This window comes from Arachis hypogaea, chromosome 5 (assembly GCF_003086295.3).
Source record: "Arachis hypogaea cultivar Tifrunner chromosome 5, arahy.Tifrunner.gnm2.J5K5, whole genome shotgun sequence".
Classification (NCBI taxonomy): domain Eukaryota; kingdom Viridiplantae; phylum Streptophyta; class Magnoliopsida; order Fabales; family Fabaceae; genus Arachis; species Arachis hypogaea.
In genome coordinates this window covers 106,777,763-106,801,600 of record NC_092040.1, presented here as the reverse complement: position 1 = coordinate 106,801,600, position 23,838 = coordinate 106,777,763, and the positions used below count along the sequence as shown (strand labels likewise).

General features: G+C 31.7%; 3 protein-coding genes across 4 annotated transcripts; 2 read left to right on the top strand and 1 right to left on the bottom strand.

Annotated features, from left to right (window-relative positions):
- On the top strand, window positions 1–1,824 carry LOC112802533 (small ribosomal subunit protein eS10z). The gene is made up of 4 exons (XM_025845793.3): window positions 1–214; window positions 312–360; window positions 438–850; window positions 1,565–1,824. Exons 1-4 carry the CDS (start codon window positions 212–214, stop codon window positions 1,643–1,645), a joined length of 546 nt encoding a protein of 181 aa, XP_025701578.1. The 5' UTR covers window positions 1–211; the 3' UTR covers window positions 1,646–1,824.
- A 4,235-nt stretch (window positions 1,825–6,059) lies between these two features.
- On the bottom strand, window positions 6,060–11,921 carry LOC112802532 (phosphatidylglycerophosphate phosphatase 1, chloroplastic/mitochondrial). The gene is made up of 7 exons (XM_025845792.3): window positions 11,473–11,921; window positions 9,875–9,913; window positions 8,830–9,577; window positions 8,657–8,734; window positions 8,421–8,494; window positions 8,226–8,333; window positions 6,060–6,333 (listed from the first exon to the last, which is right to left on the bottom strand). Exons 3-7 carry the CDS (start codon window positions 9,506–9,508, stop codon window positions 6,220–6,222), a joined length of 1,053 nt encoding a protein of 350 aa, XP_025701577.1. The 5' UTR covers window positions 9,509–9,577; window positions 9,875–9,913; window positions 11,473–11,921; the 3' UTR covers window positions 6,060–6,219.
- Window positions 11,922–14,944: 3,023 nt separating this feature from the next.
- LOC112802530 (homoserine dehydrogenase) lies at window positions 14,945–22,066 on the top strand. Of its 2 annotated transcripts, none has more exons than XM_025845791.3 (12): window positions 14,945–15,296; window positions 15,546–15,696; window positions 15,792–15,866; window positions 15,979–16,094; window positions 16,327–16,380; window positions 17,268–17,355; window positions 17,441–17,533; window positions 19,019–19,059; window positions 19,507–19,560; window positions 19,686–19,849; window positions 20,364–20,433; window positions 21,606–22,066. In XM_025845791.3, the coding sequence occupies exons 1-12, from the start codon at window positions 15,201–15,203 to the stop codon at window positions 21,729–21,731; spliced, it is 1,128 nt and encodes a 375-aa protein (XP_025701576.1). In that variant the 5' UTR covers window positions 14,945–15,200; the 3' UTR covers window positions 21,732–22,066. The 2 variants fall into 2 exon arrangements, with proteins under 2 accessions (XP_025701576.1, XP_025701575.1); XM_025845790.3 differs by having other exon boundaries at window positions 15,789–15,866.
- Window positions 22,067–23,838: the final 1,772 nt, after the last annotated feature.

The window sequence follows — 23,838 nt, the reverse complement described above, 5'->3', positions numbered from 1 at the left end:
GAGAACAGTAAGACGAAACCATGGGCCGGGTGAGGTGAAGGCACAAATGGGCCAAGAAGGAAGCCGAATTTGGATGAGAGGTCCATCATAAAACATGGGAGAGAGTGGCATTAGGGTTTAGTGTGACAACTGACTGGGGAAGGAGCAAAGCGATAATTTACCAGTGCGAGCTCGCTGCCGCTTCTGCCCCCTTGGCTTCTACACTGCAACCATGGTAAGCTACCTCAACAGCTTGCTTCTTCTCTGTCTACCAATCCATGTTCCTTTTGAATTATCTGATTCAATTATTCTATTGTTATTGAATTCTTCAGATCATTCCGGAGAAGAACCGCAAGGAGATCTGCAAATACCTATTCCAAGGTAGGTTCGTTCATCTTGTCTGATAGATTATTATGTTCTGAATGAATGAGCGAATGAATGGACGAATGCATTTGCAGAGGGAGTATGCTACGCGAAGAAGGACTTCAATCTTGCGAAGCACCCTGAGATTGATGTGCCGAATCTGCAGGTGATTAAGCTGATGCAGAGCTTCAAGTCGAAGGAGTACGTCAGGGAGACGTTTGCCTGGATGCACTATTACTGGTTCCTCACCAACGATGGCATCGAGCATCTCAGGACATACCTCAACCTTCCTTCTGAGATCGTCCCCGCCACTCTCAAGAAGCAAGCCAAGCCACCTGGCAGGCCTTTTGGCGGCCCACCGGGTGACCGCCCCAGGGGTCCACCTCGCTTTGATGGAGAGCGTAGATTCGGTGACCGTGATGGATACCGCGGAGGCCCACGAGGACCTGGCGGTGATTTTGGAGGAGACAAGGGTGGTGCTCCTGCTGACTACAGACCTTCTTTTGGGGTATTTCACATTGAACCAAACTATTGTTTCTTTTCAACTTTTAATGTTTTTGTTATTTAGTTAGTAATACTATCTGACTTTAACAGTGGTTTTTCTATGTATGCTCTGTTTCTAATTGCCGAATGGCCATTGCTCAAACTATTTTGAATTAGTTTGTTTGTTACTGTATTCTTGTTAGTCTAATGTTTTGTGTGCCAGCAAATTGTTGTATACTTCCGTGCTTGCTTAAAGTTTCAAGTGTTGCCCATTATTCATTTGTTGACATAACTCTGGCGAATGTGCACCAAGTTTATATTCTTTTTGGTGTATTGAATGGTAGATTATTGTATATTGTTCTCTATTTTATATTGCATGCTATTTACTTGAAGAGAACAATGTTGTCCAGTATATTCTAAAGTCCATCTTGTGAAGTTGCTGAAAATTTTAAAGCCCCCCACTTCTCTATGTAATTCGAGACAAGACAATTTTCTCTTGCAGTCAATTTTTGCCTTCTTTTTAATTGGCTTATGGTATGATCTAATGTAATTTGTTTGTTGGCGTGGTATGCCAGTACACTTTTATTTAGAGCACTATTGTTTGATATTCACACCAATTATGTTTGATGCTGGTTGTTGGGTGTGGTAGTATTTCTTAGATCTCATCCTTGTGGAAATTGTCGTTTACATTTTTGAGTCTTTTTGCTGAATAATTTTGTCTGATTTTTCCATCATTCAGGGTGCTGGTGGAAGGCCTGGCTTTGGTCGGGGTGCTGGTGGTTTTGGAGGCAGCGCTCCAACAAGCTCAAACGCTCCTTAAATTCTTCAATATTTGCCCTCTTTTGCTGTTACATAGCTGTCTGTTGAGTCGATTGTAGTTCCCCTGGCCAAAAATTGGATGTTTGATCTGTTATTTTGCATTCATTTGGTTATTTATGCACTTAAGATTTTGAATTGTGTTTTTGATAATTAGAATGAGTAACTTAATTTCATGCACCATTATGGGACTATTTTTTGGATTTAGTAAGAACACTGTACCAGGAGTAGTCTTAATCTGTTGAGAGCTACATCCTGGCATCACTGCACGTATAAATGATTCAGCGTCGCTCTTAAACTTGGCCAGCTCATTTATCCCCCCATAAAAGTCCTGGAGAAATTTTAATTAAGATAAAAAGGATGATTATTATATATAATTAGTTTCTTTTCTTTAATTATTTGAGTTAATATATAATATATTATTTAAACTTTGGTGAGTATTGTTTGAGCTCCAATAAATTTGTTATCCCAGCAGAACTCATTAACGCTTTGATCCCGATTTATTTTTTTTGTACCGTGTTTGTCTGTCTTATATACCTTGCCTGGTAAATGACCAAACTTGTATTTGTTGAAAAAGTTAAGTAATCCTGAAGTTATTTCTAATTGCCGTGTTTTATTGTTGCTGAATTTAGACGAGTAAATTTAGTATTAAAATGAGTGTTTTTACCCATAATAACATTATGAAAATATAAATATTTTTAAATTATGTCGGTAGATTTATAGAATCAAATGGCAAAAGTTTTCGTTGACTAAGAAAATTAGAGTCTTTATAAATAAAAAATCAAATAATAAGAGTTTTAGTTATTATTTTATATGAAAGAGTTTAATTTTTTGTTAATAATTAATTTTAACATTTATTATTTAAAAATTTAAATTTAATGTGTATATTTTTATATTTGATTAAGTGTTAAGTCTTTTGTATAAATAAAAATAATTAATTTTTATATTTGTTATTTAAAGTAATCTCTCTCTCACTCTCCTTCTCTCTCTATATATATAAAAAATTATATATTAGTATAAAAAATTGGGTAAAAAACCTTAATAAGCCAAGTCAAGAATCATGTAACGTAAATACGCCAAAACGAAAATCGTTTCAGCAATAAGCCAAATCATATTTTTATAGAATTCGAACCATGCTGGTTCGAATTCCATTTCTACATAATTTGAACCAGCTTGGTTCAAATTATACACAAATACATGCATACACGTAATTCGAACCAGCTTGATTCGAATTACACACAAACACACGCACACACATAATTCGAACCAGCTTGGTTCGAATTACACACAGTAATTCATGGTATAATTCGAATTATGCTGTTAAAAATTAATAATTTATTTAAAAAAATTTATTAAAAAAATAATAATTTAAAAATTAAAAAAATATATATTTTTATTTCATACGTTAAAAAAAGCTAACAAAATATTTAATTACGAGACTTCTTTAAAATATTAATGAGCTATCAATTCGAATTCCATACAATACTTTTCTGTCCATTTTTAATAGTTCATGAATATTTTTTAATAAATTTTTTTAAATTATAGTACAAAAAATATTTTATCATATGCAAAACAATTTAAAAAAATGGCTTAAAAAAATGTTAGGAGTACTATAAAAATTTGTAATGTTATAATAACTTAGGTAAATACATGCATGTACTCAAATTTTAAATAAAATACTCTAACTCAAATTTTAAAAAATATTCATGAACTATCAAGAATGGGCAGAAGAGTATTGTATAGAGTATTTTATTTAAAATTTGAGTACATGCATGTATTTACCTAAATTATTATAACATTACAAATTTTTATAGTACTCCTAGCATTTTTTAAGCCATTTTTTTAAATTGTTTTGCATATGATAAAATATTTTTTGTACTATAATTTAAAAAAATTTATTAAAAAAATTTATTAAAAAATATTCATGAACTATTAAAAATGGACAGAAAAGTATTGTATGGAATTCGAATTGATAGCTCATTAATATTTTAAAGAAGTCTCGTAATTAAATATTTTGTTAGCTTTTTTTAACGTATGAAATAAAAATATATATTTTTTTAATTTTTAAATTATTAATTTTTTTAATAAATTTTTTAAATAAATTATTAATTTTTTAACAGCATAATTCGAATTATACCATGAATTACTGTGTGTAATTCGAACCAAGCTGGTTCGAATTATGTGTGTGCGTGTGTTTGTGTGTAATTCGAACCAAGCTGGTTCGAATTATGTAGAAATGGAATTCGAACCAGTATGGTTCGAATTATATAAAAATATGATTTGGCTTATTGCTGAAACGATTTTCGCTTTGGCGTATTTACGTTACATGATTCTTGACTTGGCTTATTAAAGTTTTTTACCCTAAAAAATTTATATTAATAGTTATAAAATGAGCTCAACATTATTTTTTTTTGAAACAGTTGAATCTTGATTCTAATTATTAATTACAATACTAGTATTTTTTTAAAATTATATGTAATAATATTTGAATGAAGAGAAGTGAAAATATAATTTGAAAAAATAAGCAGTAAAAATTTAAAACTAAATAAAAAAATTAAAAAAATATACATATAATAATAATATATTTTTTATGTAAATAATAAAATGGGATTATTTTTAATTATATTTAATTATACATTTAATGTATTTTTATAATTTTATGAATTTATTTAAATTATATTGTTTTATTAATTTTTTTGTAGAACAGAAAGGTAGAAACTAGAGAGAGAGAGAATGAGAGAGGAAAAAGAGAGAAAGATAAAAAAAAAATGAGATAGAGAGTTTATTAATTCTGGAGAAAAAGATTTTATTTTAATTATGATGAAAGAATATCTCGTGATATATTTTGGTTTCTCAAATTAGTAATATAAAATATAAATTATAAGTTATATAAAGTGGAAAGAATAAAAAGAAATAGAGAAATAGAGAGAGGTGGATAAGAGGATGGAGGAAGGGAGTTTATTAATTTTGGAGAAAAATATTTCATCTCAATTTTAATGAAAAGTGTTATGTAACATATTTTGGTTGTTAGATTAGTAATACAATATAACTATATTTAAATTTCAATTTCAATATGTTACTTTTAATATTTCAATATTAATTTTAATTTTATTTTAATTACAATTAAAAAATGTCATGTTGTATATTTTGACTATCAAATTTGTAATTAGTTATTGATAATAATATATAAGAGAGATAGAGTAGTTGAAAAAAAATAAGAATGAGAGAGATAAAGAGAAAGAAAGGAGAAAATAACTCTTTAATTTCAGAGAAAAAAATTTGATTTCAATTAGAATAAAAAAGTGACATATAATATATTTTGATGGTAAAATTAGTAATATATAATAGATATAAAATTTTTTTGAATCACAGATGAAAATACTCCATCCAGAGACAGAGAGATCATGGTTATGCTAAAGTCTGAATGCCTATTAAGGTAACATTATTTGTAACATTGAAAGTTATCGTTCAGTAAGAAAGAGGTTGTAATAAATTTATACCTATTAAGTTGATGATATCTTTTTTTTTTCTAATTGTTTGAATAATCCATTTTACTCATTTTACGATAAATTCCTATTAAGTGGTGACCATGCATTTGCCATTACTGAAAGCGCTATCTATTCATGAATGCCAACACAAGAATTTGAGTGCAAATTTCTCCAAGCGATATAATTCTTCTTTCACTATATGTTAATTCAGTGCCCCATATTACATATGTTGGTTCGTTATCAAAATGCCTCCCAATTAATATATACTTATATTTCACCACGTGTTGATAATTCGATTCCCCATACTTGTCTACGTGATAACTCAATTGCCCAAATAGATAACCGTATTTTCAGTCTTAGCTCTTAATCTATTCACCTGCAGATCTCCAAAACCTCCCAGCAACTCAGCAAGTGCAAGCAAAACCTTCAAAAGATATTGCGTGTTAGAAGGATGGTTATGAGCATTTCCGTTGTTTGCAATAAGCACATTAAGTTGCAGTAACCGGGTTTGTCGGAAAGGCAGCGGACCTTGTGGCCTTTGGAGTGGCTGGGTAAACATGCAGCCTTTAACCTTTAGCTGTATGAAAAAAAAAAAAAAAAAAAAAAACCTTGAGCTAGAAGTTGACCTTGTTAAGGTTGCTTCGAAGCTTGAGCTGGTTGAGTACCTCGCGGTCTTGTATTCTAAACCAGCCGCATAGGTGCAATTGCAATGATACACTCCCTAACCTTATCAGAATACAACCAACTTGAATTGATCTAGTAATTAGTTTACTAGTTTAATTTGTTTAAGCAAGTATCGGTGGACCTTCAAATATAATGATGATAAAATATTAATTATATTGAAAACCCATTTTTTAATTATTCTACCCATTGAGGATATATACCAAACTACGCAAGGAACCTACCAAATAAAAGGCAAACGAGAAGGAATAACAAAATCAAGTCTGGTGGGATAAAAAATTTAAATAACCAAACAAAATATTGATGAGCATGCATTATGCACAACTCATTACTGGAAGGTAGGGAGGGCAGTATATATTTCAGAACAAAACAAAAGGGACAGGGTAGTGTTCTATGCCCTAGGAAACGATCAAGGGCGTGGCTCTTTGACACACGACATGGGATTTGGCAATAACTTCTGGACAGGCGGCTCCAACCCTCTTTTACACCAATAAGATACAAAAGTAGTCTCCAGCTTCCTCACCTATCACCAATCATTAAAAGCACAGGTTAAAAAACCAAGAAACTTGTTAAGAATTGAACAATGATCATAGATAAATTAGCCATCACAGCAGAATCCTAAGATGCTTAAATTTAAACTTCAGTCGTAGTGCTTACAGTGGGTGAAAAGATTAAACTAGTGTATGTACAGGAATTTTCATGCATGTTTGTTAAAAAATGGATAAAATATGTTTTTTATCTCTAAAGTTTTTGAAAAGTTTCAAAAATATTCGTAATATTTAATTTGATTCAAATTCAGTCTTAATTGAAACAAGTTTCTATTTTATCCCTATTGTCCAAGTCCAATTTTATATTCTAATTTTACCCTCATCATCTTCCCTTTCTTTCTCTCTACTCCAATTCCTCCACCATCATCACCACCACCATCAAAACCAAACCAGCACCACAAACACCACTACTACAACATTTTTTCCCTACCACTGTACTAACCATAATCAATAATTCAATATAGTGTAATATTCTAGGAGTTAGCGATTAAGTATGGATGTGATATCTTTATTGAATTGGAAGTTAAAATCAGCCCACAACAGTATTTGAAACAAGAAATTAGTTAACCTGGAATACAATCAAGGAACTTAAACAGCACCAGACCTTAGTACATGAAGCTATTTTATGTTTTTCGTTACATGGAAGTTCGAAATTTAACAAAGAGAAGGTATCTTATACAACTAAACTTTTCTCAAACATCAGAAATGAAGCGAATGACAAGGCACACTTGAATAAAAATATATAAAAAATTTACATACTCATCAATGATTAAAAATATACTAAACCTCCCTAGATACATGAGACCAATGATTACCATAATAATAAACCTCCCTAGATACATAAGAATACCAATAGAGCCATACGGATCTCTTACACTGTAGTATCATAATATTTGTGTGTTTGTGGCAGTGGTGGTGGTTGAGAGGAGAACCAAAAAAAGAATTTGAAGGAAGATGTTGGCTACAACAATTATAGCAGAAGTAAAACTTGTGGTATGCAGACAGTACGATTAATATCTTCAAGAGTTGAATGCAATATAGGGTTATTATCCTATGAACGAGTAGGAATAGATCAAGGTTCCAATTATTGAACCAGATGCAGAAAAGATTTAAGATAAAGAGATTACAAGAATATTTTCAGAGAAGAACTAGAGAACGTTGGTCCCAATAGTCAAAAGATTTTGTCTTTATGTAAGTTTGCAAATCAACACCACAAAAAAAGAGTTCATAAGTATTGTCACTTTGAAGGTCAATTTTTCCAAGCACAATTTAGGGGAGGCAATGTTGGTAATTAAATCAACTTGTCAAAGTTGTCAAGTTGATGACATTGAACTGGAAGCTCTTGAAGAAACTATAGTCTACCAAAGCCACTGCCACCACCTAACTTCATACTTGGTGATTAAGGAAATTAGCAAGTTCAAGTCTATAAATAGGCATCATATGTAATGGTATCATATAATTGAAGTTCATCAATTAATATGGAGTTAGATTGAGAGTCACTGCCTCTCTATTATGAGAGTATAATATAGGGTAGAGATATGCATTATTGTTGTAGTTTTGTTCTTATTCATATTATATTGCCATTCTCTTTCTCTCTGTCACGCACACACGCAAGTGCACAAACATTCTCTCAAGTACTACAGACTAAACATAGAGAGTTTAACCAATTCTTTGCTAGGAAAAGAGGTGCTGGAAAAGAGTCTAACACTGAACACTTTCGTAAATGTACCAAAAAGAAAGATAGAATAAAATAATCATTTACTTCGACTAGATATGCAATCTATTATTATTTGAAAGGAAAAAAAAATCACACCAAACATTTCTAGAAACCAAAGGAAAAAATAAAACAAAAAAAAAAAAATTAAACCTGCTTAACAATAAATGGCTCATCAACAAGACTCAAAGGCTCTGTGAGAATCGTTAGGAACCCATTACGATTGCCATAAACAATGTCAGTGAAAGGCCGATCACCCACCTGTCACAAAATAGGATAACTTAATATCAAATTAAACTGTAAAAGTATTACCTACCAGAAAACAAACACAATAAATTTCTCATCAACCATGATTAGCTTTGAAGATTCACAACCAAAATGCTTTTCAACTTCTTCGGCTGTACCGGATGGCTTCTTTACTTCTGCAACATAAATAATGTATCAATGTCAATATCATTTTCATTTCCATTTCTCCCTACAGAATATGTTAGTCCAAGCATTTGCCACTGGGCAAAAATTAACTTGTTTTCAAGATAATAGAAGCAACAAAAGCTTAAATCTATAACAGAAAAAGTAGTACTCACTATGTCTAATGACTTTAATTCCAACTGCAGCCTCAAGCATTCTAGCTTTAGAACCATCAGGGTCATACTCATGAAGTCCTGATTCACAACAAGAAAATACCATAAAAAGCATGCTGTGACTGCAAGTACAACATTAGATTCATGAATTTCAAAGTGCATCCTATTACAATTACCAGCAGAGTTACTAAATACAGCAATATCAGGACCAAACTCCAGTTTACAACGCTCCAATGAAGACTCAAGAGGAGGCCAAGGCATCAAAGAGTACGGCGCTGTAATAGTATTATCTTTGTCAAAGACAACACCCTTAAATCCCTTTCTACGAAGCTCAGCCCAATCAATGTACCTTATATCTGGAACAGCAATATGAGGCAGTGCCAATTTCGGGCTTTTTACGATCACCATTGCTGAGCATAAAATGCCCTCCAAGTTGATTCTTTGGCCAATTGCTGCTTTTATATCTACCCACCACATTTCTGTGAAAAGTGACCTGGCTATGTTGTTTTCCTTGAATCCTTTATGTTTGTCTACTTCAAATTGACTCTCCTTTCGGGTTTGTGAATTTTGATTATTGGTGTCTTTTGTGTCATCAAAGGGAAAGAGCTGCTGAAAGAATGGGTATTTGTGATTCTGAATTAAGTTGAAATTGTATCTAGTCCTGTAATTGCTTTCTAGCCCTTTATTGTTTTTCTGGGCCTGAGAAAGACACAAATTGTAGACTTGTCTATCTGCATTTGCAAGTGTTAGACTGGTGAGTTTTCTCTTTTGCTGGGCATGATGATGGGCATTAAGATGACTGGGAAAGAGGTACCAGCAACTTGGAAGCTGAGCAGAAGCAGTAGATGACAGCATTCCTATAGTTTTTCCTGCCTACCTAATACAATGTCCTCATGTTCCTGGAGGTGTATGCTTCAACCATTGCTGTTTATGTAACAATAATTAGCATAATTATAACCATTAAGATCATCAAAACAAGATTAGGAATTTAGTAATATACTGAGATTGACCGCAGATAACAAAATGTAACATAAATGATAATGAAATTCAACAACCATTTTAAAAAACTAAAATGTATGGAAGACCATATACAACAGCCCAATTATGGTTCCATTAAGCATACATGAAGCAAAAAGTGCCAGTGCCCAATTATGGTTCCATTAACATAAATGTACAAAAGAACATCTATAGTTCTGAAGAAAGAATACATCATTAATTTACCTATAGTCCCGTCCAGGTGTTCTGAAGTTCTCAATTTACCTATAGTAATCACCAAAATCATTAATAAGTTTATATGAGTAAATAAATGAAAAGGTAAATTCTAAAATGGTCATTTGCATGGAACTTGAGCTACAAGTATAGCAAATACAATAAATTCGAAATTCACACAATCTCATCAACAATCTACTTGTTTTCCATAATCTTTTGTATTGACTATTGAGGATCAATTGTCCCCCTCCCCATAAGAGACGAACATTACTGCCAGTCTGTAGCCAGAAACAGCTCATCGCCGGAGTCCTCTCATTTGATGGGAGGCGGCAGTGCAATAAATTTCCACACCCCACGTTCTCCCTTGTGCCTTCTGGTTCTGCCTTCTGCTTGATTTATAATTGCTGTTGTTACTGACATTGTTGTGTGCACGCGTTTTTTTGTGTTTCTTAATGGCATTCATTTTCAAATTTTAGTTTATCTATGAAATGTTATATAATCCCTCTTATAAACAATTTGAATGTTTGTGAACTAGAACTGCATTTATTCTGAACTTACTAGCAAAGATACTCATTTGATAACTGCATTGGAAACTAATGGTTGCAAGCAATGTAGATAAGAAAAAGCATGCCATATTGTGATTGTTAAATTGTATTGGATTCTACTAGCTTGGGTACTGTAGTGTGATCTTATTAGTAATCTGAAACTAAAGAAACCTTCTTTTCTTTCTCAAATGCTCTCTGATGTTTCAGAGCTCATGGCTGTCTACAGACTTGCTGTAGTGGTTGTCTCTCGTTGTCCCCTGTTTACTGTCTACCGTTTGCCGGTCGTACACTTGTTAGTAATTTTTCTTGCCATTGCAATAAATCTGTTGACCATATTTCTATAAACATGTTTACTTTTACTTAAAGGTATGGGGGAGGGGCGCAATTGATCCTCACCAGAAGAGATTAGGATAAACAAAAATTTCATCGGAAATGAAAAACAAGTTGATTGTTGATGTGATTATGTGAAATTTGAGTTTATTGTAATTGCAAATGAATCACATAAACAATCAAACATTCAGCCTTATATTTTCCTTTTAACAATTAAAAATCAGTAAATCTTAATACCCTCTTTAAATGAATTGAACTGAATAATGGAGAATCTTCTAAATGTCATCTTACATGCACCATAGCATGCAATTTCTAAGGTGTAGAACAAGGTAACCTGTCATCTTTTTCAATCCGTTTATTTTAAAATTTATCACGAATAATTGCTTACTTGCCTATACATCGCTCATATAGTTTTCTTTAATACCTATACTTCTCTTTCCTGAGTCTGCGATTAATCCCTTCAAGCCTCCATTTCTAAAACAATTACCAAAACAATTTTAATCATCATCTCATTCCCAGAAAATCACTCGAACCCTTGAACCTACAATTCATCTAATTTCCAAACTCTAAGTTTCAATGATCAAATTATATACTTTGTTCTCTGCCCAATTTCATTTTGGCTATCATGACTCATCCTCGTCTATGCTACACGACATTCAACAAGCTGAACATATTGCAGGAGCAAGCACAAAATTAAAAAGAATGGTATAAAAACATCTGCAACAAATTGCAAACCTTAAAGTCTGAGAAATCTGGCTTCAGGCAGAAGCAGCGTCGCAGATTGCAGTGGAGCAACGAGGCAGAGCAGCGAGGGAGCAACGCAGAGGCAGTGGTCGCAGACTCGCTCGCAGGGAAGCAGAGGCAGTGGCGCCGCAGAAGAGCGACGCAGAGGCCTGTACTGGCAGGCAGCGGGTCAGTGGCACGGCGGAAGAGCAAGGCGGAGGCAGGCACTCAGGCAGGCCACACACAGAGAGAGAGGGAGATTACTGAGGAGCGAATGGGAGTAGTAAAATCAAAGACGAGGGTGAGTTTGCGAGTGTGCCGGCTAGTGGCTGGAGACGGAGGTTGGAGACGACTGAGGAGCGAGTGAGAGAGCTCAGAGGTTCTGACAGAAATTAGGGTTATTTTATTATTTTTTTTCTACATTTTTTAGTTTAACATAGTATGCATCATATAAAAAGTAGGATTTTTTTAAATAAATAATTTAAATATTTTATTTATAGATATAGATAATTTATAGCTTATTTATCAAATTTTATTTCTTTTATATATTTTGTTTTGTAAATGAATTAAGATTGTTTATATTTTATTTATATTATAAACAAAATAAGACACAATTTTATTTGTCTTTATTTAATACTACATGTATAATTCTTTTTGACAATCAAACTCAATTAAATTGGCCCAACTATAATAAAAATCATTCTGAAAATGAGACACGAAATATGTACAAGTTTTTCTATATTTTCTGTAAAACATAAATTTTTGTTGGAGAGCATACAAATTTCAAAGCATAGTATACAAAATTTTAGGTAAAAATATCTGTATGTAAAATTGATAGTTGAAAACTGTTAAATTTTTTGACTTATTTGACTAAATTTTTATCTAACGGCTTTCAGTTATCAACTTTACATGAAGTTACCTGCATTTAAGTTTCTACCAAAATTTTAAAGTATAGCACACAAAAATGTATACATAACACAACACAAATTTTTAAAGTACAACACACAAATTTTTATTATACTAAAATTTATGTATATATTCTTTTATTGAATTCTATTAGACATCTATTTTTCTTTCTCTCTGTCTTTATGGTGTGTAAATCAATTACCATTCATTGCAAAGAAATATTACATTGTAGGTTCCATTTTCAAAAAAAAAGAACACACAAAAAAGTGTTGTTGACACTCTTCTTTAGTATAAATTTTTTTGAGGACTAATTCAAATGTGTTAATTTTTCCAACAATTTAATTTTTAATCCGTATGCACATTGGTACTAAATAAAATTTTTAATATAACAAAATTTTTAAAGTTTTTATATTTTTTTAGTACTAATTTAAATGTGTTGATTTTAAAGAAAATAATGTGTTAATTTTAAATGGACAATTTTAAATTACTTAATACGTCCCATCGCGTCGCCGAGTTAAAACTACTCATCTCTCTTATTATTTTGAAACCGCTTATCTTTTATATTATTTAAGATGTTCTATTTGTAAGAGTTCAGCATAGAGTACAAACAACATAAAGTTATTAATTTAAAATTTAAAATATAGATGAGATATAAATTAATTAAAGTCAATCTGAATAGTAACAAAGTATATTAATTTTTATTTTTTAAATTGGTCCGAGTTAAATTATTAAATTTTTTTATTATTTTTTAAAATTATATTTTTATATTTATAAATATACATGTCTCGTTTATACTTATTCTTTAAATTCCATATATCTCGTTTGCAAACGAGCTAAAACTAATTAAAATCATGTCTTATCTCGTTTACGATTTAAACGAAATATAATTAATCTTAATTCGTTTAGACAGCATAGGTAAAAAGATAGAAATTAATAGAGTAAATGCCCAAAATGGTCCCTGAATTTCAAAGCGCTGTTCAATTTAATCCTCGACTTTTTAAAATGACCAATTAAATCCCTGAAATTCGAAAAAGTGCATCTTCGTTAGTCCCTTGCAGAAGTGCCGTCTAAACGTTGATAATGTGGCATTCCAGTTTTATGCTGATGTGTACCAAACTTGAAATTGATTCAAATTGGTACCTGAAATTGTTTAATAATATCCAAATTAGTCTATTTTCAATTATAAAACCCTAATCCCAAATTATTGTCTTCTCTTCTTCAATCTCTCTACTGTCTTCTTCTCTTCTTCGACCTATCTGCTATCTTCTTCTCTTCTTCGACCTATCTGCTATCTTCTTCTCTTCTTCGACTTCTCCACTATCTTTCAGTTCATCTTATTTTTTCGTCTGCATGAGTGATGATGTGTGGTGGGGAGACAAGTCAAAGTAGCTCAAGTAGGAACAACTAACTCTGTAAGGAGACCTTATGGCAGCAAAAGAATATGCAATAGGAGAGGTAAGAACGTCATTTTCTGTAATTGCAGACTTCGGATGGTGATGAAGTACTCAACAACGACAGAGAATCCTGATATACTATTTTATGGTTGTCCAAACTATGAAGTAAGGTTATGACTATAAAGAAAATGTTAAGATTTCACTTTGAGTTTGGATTTACCTGCGTTTTTTACTTTGCAGTATGAAATCTATTGTAATTGTTTCTGTTGGGTTGATGGAGGTGAAGAACCAATTTATGCAACACCCATTTTACAAAAAATTTTGCATGAGTTCAATTGAAAAATGACAATCTTAGAAAGTGATGTTAAGACCTTGAAGATGATGACAATGGTTACCTTCTTAAAAGTGAAAAATATATTTTAGCTTAATGGACGAACCTGCAAGGATACATAAAATTTAAATCTATATTGAACTTAAAATTAATCCAACCACATTAACTTGTAATTAAAATAGTTTTAGGCAAGCGTACTGATGTTGTAGTTTAGGATGAATATGAATTGGAAGATAGCGGAGATGACGAAGAAGAGAAGACAGCAGAAAAATCGAAGAAGAGAAGACAATAATTTGGGGATTAGGGTTTTATAATTGAAAATGGATTAATTTGAATATTATTAAGCAATTTCAGATATCAATTTGAATCAAATTCAAGTTTGGTACACATTAGCATACAGCTGGAATGCCACATCATTAACGTTTAGATGACACTTCTGCAAGGGACTAACGGAGATGCACTTTTTCGAATTTCAGGGATTTAATTGGTCATTTTAAAAAGTCGAGGACTACATTGAATAGCGATTTGAAATTTAGGGACCATTTTAGACATTTACTCGAAATTAATAAATATGTTACAAATAATATATATTCGTAAATAAAATATTTAAATTATTTATTTTAAAAAAATCCATAAAGTGCATCATACATTTGTATTTTAGTGAATTATATAATTTTTTATTGAAATAATATATTTTGTATATTGTCAAATTTATTAATATGAAATTATTATAAAAAATTGTATGATTAAATTTTTGAAAGTAAAAATATTTATAAAAATTTTATATTTAAACAATACGTGAACAATAGTAAAAAATTAATATATTTAAAATTAAAAATATTAAGAATGAGCTAAGTTGGTCGAGGGACTTATTTTGGTTGATCCCATAGTTGCGAAGTTGTGCTACTTCAGCTTCCTCATTGGCTGGTCCAGCAACACAAATACTCAATTCCTCAACCAAAACAAGCCTAATATCTAAACACTGCTCATCACTGCTGCCACTTTTTAACTTCCAACTTCTTCCATTTACATTACACTGATTCCCACAACATCGATAGCTAACCTTTTCATCTTTTACCAAAAAAAAAAAACGTAAAATTGCTCAGAAAATGAAGACTATCCCTCTGATTCTAATGGGCTGCGGAGGAGTTGGTTGTCACCTTCTCCAACACATTGTTTCCTGCCGCTCTCTTCACTCCTCACAGGTACCCTACCATTTTAGCTTTACCGATATTATTATTATTATTATTATTATTATTATTATTATTATTATTATTATTATTATTATTCCTGTTGTTTATGTTATGCATTATTCTTTGGATTTGGTTTCCTTGCTTCCCAAAAATGTATCTTGCTGTTGACCTCTGCGTATTACGATCCTGTTCTTAAACTGATAGAAAACGTGTTCATTAAATTTTGAATGTTAACTGTTATGATTACGATTTTGGTGACAGGGACTGTGCTTGAATGTTCTGGGAGTAAGTGATAGTAAATCTTTGGTGGTTACGGAGGATTCGTCGAATAAAGGATTGGATGATAAATTCTTGATGGAACTTTGCCGTGTCAAGCGTGATGGCGGCTCTCTATCGAAACTTGGTGATCTTGGTAGATATCTATGTTTATATTGTCTTGTAGTTGCTGCTGATATGAACGGTTATTTTCATGCTTTTTAATGCTTACTAAGTTTTGATTTGAAGGAGACTGCCGGCTATTTTCTCATCCTGAATTGCAAGAAAGGATTCTAGAGCTTGCCTCTCAACTTGGTGGCAAAACAGGTTTGTTTAATTTCTAACATGTCATGCCTTACCAAATTACTTTGATTGATTGTAAAGTAAATTACATGCTTTCAATAATTAAGAACACGTTTCCTGCATTTTTTGGAAATAGGTTTGGTCTTTGTAGATTGTTCTGCAAGCTCAAACACAGTTGCGGTGCTAAAACAAGTTGTTGATATGGGTTGTTGTATTGTTATGGCAAATAAGAAGCCTCTTACATCTACAATGGTAAGATCATCTTTAAAGTCCCTAGCAATTTTTGAAATCGGAAACTAGGAGATACGCTATTAGTAAGTTTTGTCAAGAAATCTGTTTATATTCTCTTTTTGACTTGTGGTTTTTATTCACCATTAACAAAATAAGGTTTAATTGCAATTATTTTGTAAGCTGAAAATTACACTTCTAGTTTCTTTTCTTTATTTCTTTGTTCATCTAATAACAAATACTATTTATGGAACAGGAAGATTTTGAAAAACTTTACGCATATCCGCGACGCATCCGGCATGAATCAACTGTAAGTGATATTTTTTCTTGCCTCAACTGTTATATTATTATGGATAATTGCAAAATAGCATTTAAACAAAATGGAATATAAACTTGATCAAAATTTTCCCATTTACTTTTACTTTTCTTGGGGAATATTAGTGATGGATTTTGTAAGATTAAATGAGAATCCCTGTCTTTAAAATAAAAAAAAAAAAATCTGAAATTGCCCAAGTTATTCAACTTTGGAGGTGATATTGGTAGTAACTTGGAAGACTGATGTGATTAAAAAAATAACAATGGTTTTTCCAGCTACAAGAAGGAACTTAGATTCTAGGACAATGACATAGACACAGACCATTTGACAAAAAGAATATCATTAATATGAAGAAAAGAACAATTCCAGGAGATGAAGGATAAGAAATCCTCCATAAAAACCAAAACCAACCAAAAGAATGGTTATCTATGAATTATTATTTTTGATGGAGAAGTATCAGTTTTGATCTAATGTCTTAGAATGCAGATTATTAGAAATAATTTGATTGTTCTTTTTTTCATTTTTACTTTCAAAAGGTCAATATTTCGTATTTTCACTATGCATTGATCATATATAGTTGTTTACTCATTATCGTTCATAATGTTTATTATTATTCTTCATTTTACTTCATTATATGATCACTTTCTTATTTTCTTCCGTAACTTTCTAACAAAAACTATTTTGTTATTGTTCAAGAACTATGTATATGTAAGGTAACTATGTTGTCAGAATCATTCAGTTATGTGCCTTCTTTTTAATGAATGCATTTCATGAGGTCATCTTGAACCTTAATAATGAGAAGTATTTTGAATGAGTCATGTGGATATATAAAATTGTGATGTATATAGCATGGATCAAAGTACTCAGTCGTTTTATTTTAGGTAGGTGCTGGTCTTCCTGTGATAGCATCCCTAAATCGCATAATCTCTTCAGGGGATCCTGTTCATCGCATTATTGGGAGTCTGAGTGGTATGACATTGTTCACAGATATATCTTTAGCATATAAATAAGGTATCGCTTTTTCTGTTGTATTCATTTCTGATGTTCTTACCAGGGACATTGGGGTATGTAATGAGCGAGGTTGAGGATGGAAAGCCATTGAGCCAAGTTGTGAGAGCTGCTAAAAGTCTTGGTTACACTGAACCGGGTTAGTGATTGTGCTATATTTGAGGTTATACTCCAATAGTGATTTTGAAGCTTATTATGCATGTTTAATTTCTTTAGTTAAAATTGATTTGCCAATCCACTGACTACTATAAGATGTGACCTTCAGTTCTTCCAACAAAACATTTACCCGACAGCTTAAGCATTTAGGAGTGTTGGTTTTTAATATGAAATTTGAACCTTTATAACAATTGGTTGAGAGTTCGATCTTTGCCCCTCCATTCTTTATGATTAAATTGAATACAGCACAAGCCACAGGGTGAATTTGCACATCATTCGTATCTCAAGGACAAAGAGGTGTTGGCACTTGGTAGTTCGCCTAGAAGAGATACAAATTCACTATTAAGTTTTCACCTAAGCACTTAAAGTTTAAGAGACTTAAGGGTTGGTTTGGTAAAGCTTGTACTTTTCGAAAGTAGCTTATCAAAGTTGGCTTTTGAAAGATAGCTTTCTAAAAGTTGTAACACCTAAAAAAGGCTTTTAATAATAAGCACAAGCAACAACAATTGTGTTTGGTAAAACAACTTTTAAATTATAAAAAGACTTTAATAGACATAAATATAATAATAAATTTGGATATTTCTGAACATACGAGGTGAATAGGTGATATTAGAATTTTTAATTTTGATAAACACAAGTTATCCTTGAAAAGCACCTCCTTTAGGTGCACTCCTTAACTTTTAAAAGCTGCAAGCAACATATTATCTTTTTTATTAACCAAACACAAAACAAAGTACTTGTGACAAGCACTTTCCGAAAAGTTTTACCAAACTAAGCCTTAGTCCTTGACACACTTTATTTTTAGGAGCTATTGTATACATAATTGCATCATTTACTTGGTTGAAAATGATAATTGAAGCATAGTTAGTTGATCTATTATTACCTCATTCATATTAATCATCTATCTACCACCAGCCAACAGCATCTCTCTATCAGTTGTTGGCTACTCACAGCAAACTCCCTCTTGATGTGCATAAATCCTCTGATAATGTTGGCGGCTATTTGGGTTTCTTTTTTCCCAAAAAATTAGTGATATTGAATTTCTGTTTCCAGCTTGATTACACGGCAAGCACGACCATTTTTACTCTTTTTTATATTTTACAATGTGCTTTGAATGTTAAAGTAAATGAATATGGAGCATGAAAATTAAATAAAATTGGCTTGTTTACTAATGGTGTACTGAATTTCAGAAGGGAATAAATTTTGTCACCTTTAAGGACCATTACCACTTTATGTTACAGCTATTGCTCCACAGCATGACATATACTCAGTGATGAAACATCTTATAAATGTTTCTAGGTTCTAGCTGGTTATATTTAATAATTCCGGCATTTCATTTATTAGAGATTTTATTAGCATGGTTATCCTTATTTGGGCTCGTTTTCTGGGGCTTCATTTGATATATAGTTGGTTTTTATCTGTTTGATAACTTGTTAAGCATCAGTGTAATTTATGCATAATGTTGCAGATCCGCGTGAAGACCTCGGTGGGATGGATGTTGCTAGAAAGGTTCATCATGTTTATTTTATATTTGCATATCTTATTTGATTTGCAGCTGTTAAGTCACAATGTCACAAATAGAAAATGTTTTTCTAATTCTGATAGGACTTTGAACAAGTGTACAATGTTGTACATGCGAGAGTATGATACCCATTTTTTATTGTAAGCATATAATAAAATGCCCCTTTCCAAAGAATCTTAATATGATTTATCAAAGAAAATTCCAGAACAAGATTTGCTATTGGAAGAAGTTTGTGCTATATTCACCTTAATTGGCTAGTGGAAGTCAATTTTCCATTAAAGAATCTGCAATCTTCGTCTAATATTTAAATGATCATTTCTTATCATATGACATGCAGTATTATACCGGAATATTTGGTTGCTTGTGTACTAGTATGAATAATAACTCAAACTACTATATTAACTTCCTTTAGTTTTTGGCCAATATTGAAACAGGCTTTGATCCTTGCTCGAATACTTGGTCAACGAATTAATATGGATACTATTCAGGTTTGTATGAACTTTGTCATATTGTACTGCCATGCCGCTTTCCCTTTCTGTTCTATGGTGAATTGTCCCTCCCTATGTAATGCTTCTATGTTCTTTCTGTTGTATGTTCATATGGATTTTTACAGATTGAGAGTTTGTATCCAAAAGAAATGGGGCCTGATGTGATGAGTGTGGAAGATTTCATGAACTCTGGACTTCCATTGTTAGATAAAGACATTCAAGAGAGAGTAGAGAAGGCAGCCTCAAATGGAAATGTGCTTCGCTATGTTTGTGTAATAGAGGGCTCAAGGCAATCTTCTCTGTCCTTCATATTTTTGTTCAATCGTGCATTGTTTTTAGGCCCTTTTCACATATTTTTCTCCTTTTTCATTTTAGATTCAATCCTTTTATATTAAGTTAGTAATATTTTGAAATTAAAAATATTCAATATATGTTCCTTCACTACCAGTTATTGCCACCATTTTTAAAAAGTATACCACATGGTTTAATACTCCCATCATTACTCCCTAATCATCAGCATATCATATAACACACAATTAGTCAATTACTGGTTATTTACACACCATTGATGTAACTGTAATGTACAAAGTTTGTTGTGAGAGTATCTTTTTGTTTAACCGATTACCATACCAATGAACTACGTAACAGAAATCACATAGCAACTAACCACATAACACGAATCACTAGTTGTTTGCATGCTGATATCTCATATCTGGTTTATGGTGTGCAAAATTTGATTAGAAACTAAATTTTTCTTAACTGGTTTATATATATATGTACGTGTGTATCTTGTCTATTTGCAGTTGTGAAGTTGGAATTCAAGAGCTTCCAAAGAATTCTCCCTTAGGAAGGCTTCGAGGAAGTGATAATGTGGTAAGCTTTATTTATTTCCTGACCTTGTTCTCCATAATTCTTAGTTGTATACTTTGAGCCTGCATTTCTTTTTTAATTACTATACAACAATAACAGCAAAACCTTATTCCACTATGTAAGAGTCAGCTATATGAATTAAACGATGTCATTGCGTCATATCATGTATCATATTTGCAGTGACATTGTTCACATAGAGATCTTGTTTGACTACTCCATGCAAAGTCTTTTTAGATCTTCCTCCTATCTCTAACTACTGGTCTATCTTCCATTTGATCTATCCTTCTCATTTGATGCTCTATAAATCTTCTTCCTACATGTCTAAACCTCCTCAAACGAGATTCTACCATCTAATCAACAATGGTTACTACAACTTTTTCTCTCATATCCTTATTCTTTTTTGTTCATACACGTATGATTGCTCATCCATCAAATTGAAGCATCCATGTTTTGACTATGCTAAATTTATGTTCATGTTCAGCATTAGTCACCCAACATTTTGTTCCATCCAATATAGTTGGTCTAATGGCAGTGCTATAAAATTTATCCTTTAGTTTTAAAGGTACTTTTTTGTTGTATATAAAACTTAAAGCACTATTTTAATCAACTTGCTTGGATTATATAGTTTATATCATCTTCTATTTCTCCATTGTACTTAATAATACAATCAAGCTTCTTTGTTAGTGTTTCCCCTTATGCTGTTAAAATTTCATTCCATATACTTTGCCTTAGTTCTTGGATTCCTTTCTTGACAACTTTTCCTCACCTTTCACTATAGACAAAAATCCATAAAGAGCACTTTATGTTGGATAATCAAACATTCTCCTGGGATAGTTTGCAGTTAGTGCAAAATTTTTTATCAGATTTTCTTAGCTAAAGAAATCAATTTGAGAGCTTGTCCCACTCTTATAAATTTAAGATGTTTGTCTCGTTTCTTAAAGCAAGTGTTTGCTATAAGAAAGTCGAACGTTTAAGAGAAGTCCAAGATGGTTTTACCTTATGTGTTCACTACTCCAAAACCATGACTCCCATGGATCCTTCCTATCCGTTCCCATCCTTCCCCAGATGTCCGTTTAAATCGGCCTTAAAAAAATCCTTATATTTAAAAGTTTTCCACTATGATCAATTAATTACTTCAAAAATGTGACATTTATGTATGTTGTTGAAAATGACAGTTGGAAATATACACTCGATGTTACACCAGCCAACCGTTGGTCATTCAGGGTGCTGGAGCTGGTAATGACACTACTGCTGCCGGTGTTCTTGCCGATATCGTGGATATCCAGGATCTGTTTCCTTGAGGTTTTTTGCCTTCAACTCAAAAAGTAAGAGCACAATTTCTGGGTATCTTGCCCTGAAATGTAGCTGATTTGCTTTGGATGTATGTAAATTGAGAATTTTGTTAACCGGATATATTACATTACTCAATGGAAGATTGTCATCGTTGCTTATCTAAGGATGTTTTGATAACTGTCTTAGGACAGGGATACAAAGTCAGGAGACAAAAACAATATATAGAAAATTTTTGTAGATGAATTTGTCTCCATTTCCTCCGATTTTAGGTAGACAACATTGGACAAAATTTGTTTCAGGTCAGAGAAATTTATCTTGTTTTTCTCTAAGTTCTTTTTTCAAATATGTTTTTGTCTTTTAAATTTTAACATCCTTTTGTTTTTATTTTGAGATAATTATCGAAAGAGAACTAAAGTTAAAAAAAAAGAGTAAGCTTACTTATTAGCCTATGTGGAAAATTTTCAGCCTTAGCAAACACAAATGATGGATCGGTGCTATGAATAGAGAGGATAACCTATAAACATGCATTCTTGGATCTAATCCGAGTAATTTTTGGCGCTTCTTTAGAGATAATCTTTTGTAATAAGACATATTTTCTTGTTTAGTACAATTAGACTTGGCATGCTTTTCTTATGTAGAATATAAACTGTGACATTGTTGTATGCATAATTTAGTTTGTACTGCTACCATTTTGACTTTATAGAGGGTCTAAATCTCTTAATTTTATAATGCCTTGTTTTTCTTTTTTTGGTCAATACAACACACACCCTACTCACACACACATCTTATAGTCTCTTTTTCACCAAGAGAGATTCGAACTCATGTGGCAATTTTAGGAGGTAAATGTGATTGCCATTAGGACGAGCCTCAGCCACAATTTTAGAATGCTTATGTAGCATTGCGCACTTGTAGCCTTTGGATGAATGAATAGAGAACCATGTTGCTTGTGGGCTGTGGCATTATGTTCGGAGTAATGTTATATGTAGAAGTCTTTTTGGTAATTAAATATAATCAAATTGTTCTATTACCAATAAAAGATACTCTCAAAAAAATATGTATGCACATGCACTTCACTAGCGCACAATTAAAGTGTGTATTGCATTTTTCGCACTTTTTGCAGCACACAAATATAGTCTTCTGAATATTTATAAGAGAAGAATATGATGAAGACGATGAGTACGATAATAATGATAATAAAAGAGGATAAAGAGAAAAAAATAGAGAAGAAATTAAATAACAATATCAATAATAACATCATATCAAGAAGAAGAGGAGGAGGAGAGAGTGGCGCGAGTGGTTTTTAAATTTTAACAACTTGATTATTCAAAAAACTTGGACATTTGGTATTTTTGTTATTTTCCTGTTCAGTATTTTAATATTCACAACAAAACTAAAAATAGATCAATTTAAATTGGTTTAGTAGTCAGTTTATTAATTCACTTAAATGAGTTTAAATTCTGTCTTGTATATAATAATTCATTAGTTAATGACAGACTCTTAAATAAATTTTTGATTCGTGATGAATTACTACCTAACATGCTAGATTAGGAATATCATAAAAAGTAAAATAAAAACTAGAAATAAATAAAAAAACTTACACTAGCTCTTCACATTTGCAATTTTACATCACACCCAATTATTCAGCCAATCAATACGCCCATCAGAATCTACATTTGAGGTATACACCAAGAGGTTGAACAAATTTCAATAACATTGCCACCAAGTTCAAAGACAAAAAGATCATCTAATAAATATAGTTATTAAAATCAAACTGATAATTAAATTATTGGTCAAATTGTTTAAAAGTTTAAACTGGTAATAATAAAATAAACGCATGAAATATAATAAAAACAAGAAATACATTATTAAATAATAAAATATTATTTCACATAATTTAAATTTAATTAAATTATATATAAATTTTATTGATTTGCTTTTGTATAAATTATAATAATAACAAATTAAAATAATTATGAACATTAAATATAACGAGTAACAATAAAAGACATGACAATAAGAACTAAATCGAATCGATTCAATGTCTGATCCGCTAATTTTTCGATTGAATCAATCGGTCTAATCCAATTTTTATAAATTAATCACCCCACATAAATA

Excerpts from the sequence above, each read along its gene's own strand:
- LOC112802533 (XM_025845793.3), top strand. Across the intron at positions 361-437 it reads CTGCAAATACCTATTCCAAG|AGGGAGTATGCTACGCGAAG; the intron begins GTAGGTTCGTTC and ends ATGCATTTGCAG. Across the intron at positions 851-1,564 it reads ACTACAGACCTTCTTTTGGG|GGTGCTGGTGGAAGGCCTGG; the intron begins GTATTTCACATT and ends TCCATCATTCAG.
- LOC112802532 (XM_025845792.3), bottom strand. The coding sequence starts at position 9,508 with ATGCTGTCATCTACTGCTTCTGCTCAGCTTCCAAGTTGCTGGTACCTC. Across the intron at positions 8,735-8,829 it reads TGTATTTAGTAACTCTGCTG|GACTTCATGAGTATGACCCT; the intron begins GTAATTGTAATA and ends GTTGTGAATCAG. Across the intron at positions 6,334-8,225 it reads AGCCATTTATTGTTAAGCAG|GTGAGGAAGCTGGAGACTAC; the intron begins GTTTAATTTTTT and ends GATTGGTGATAG.
- LOC112802530 (XM_025845790.3), top strand. The coding sequence starts at position 15,201 with ATGAAGACTATCCCTCTGATTCTAATGGGCTGCGGAGGAGTTGGTTGT. Across the intron at positions 16,381-17,267 it reads GCATCCGGCATGAATCAACT|GTAGGTGCTGGTCTTCCTGT; the intron begins GTAAGTGATATT and ends GTTTTATTTTAG. Across the intron at positions 19,561-19,685 it reads TTAATATGGATACTATTCAG|ATTGAGAGTTTGTATCCAAA; the intron begins GTTTGTATGAAC and ends GGATTTTTACAG.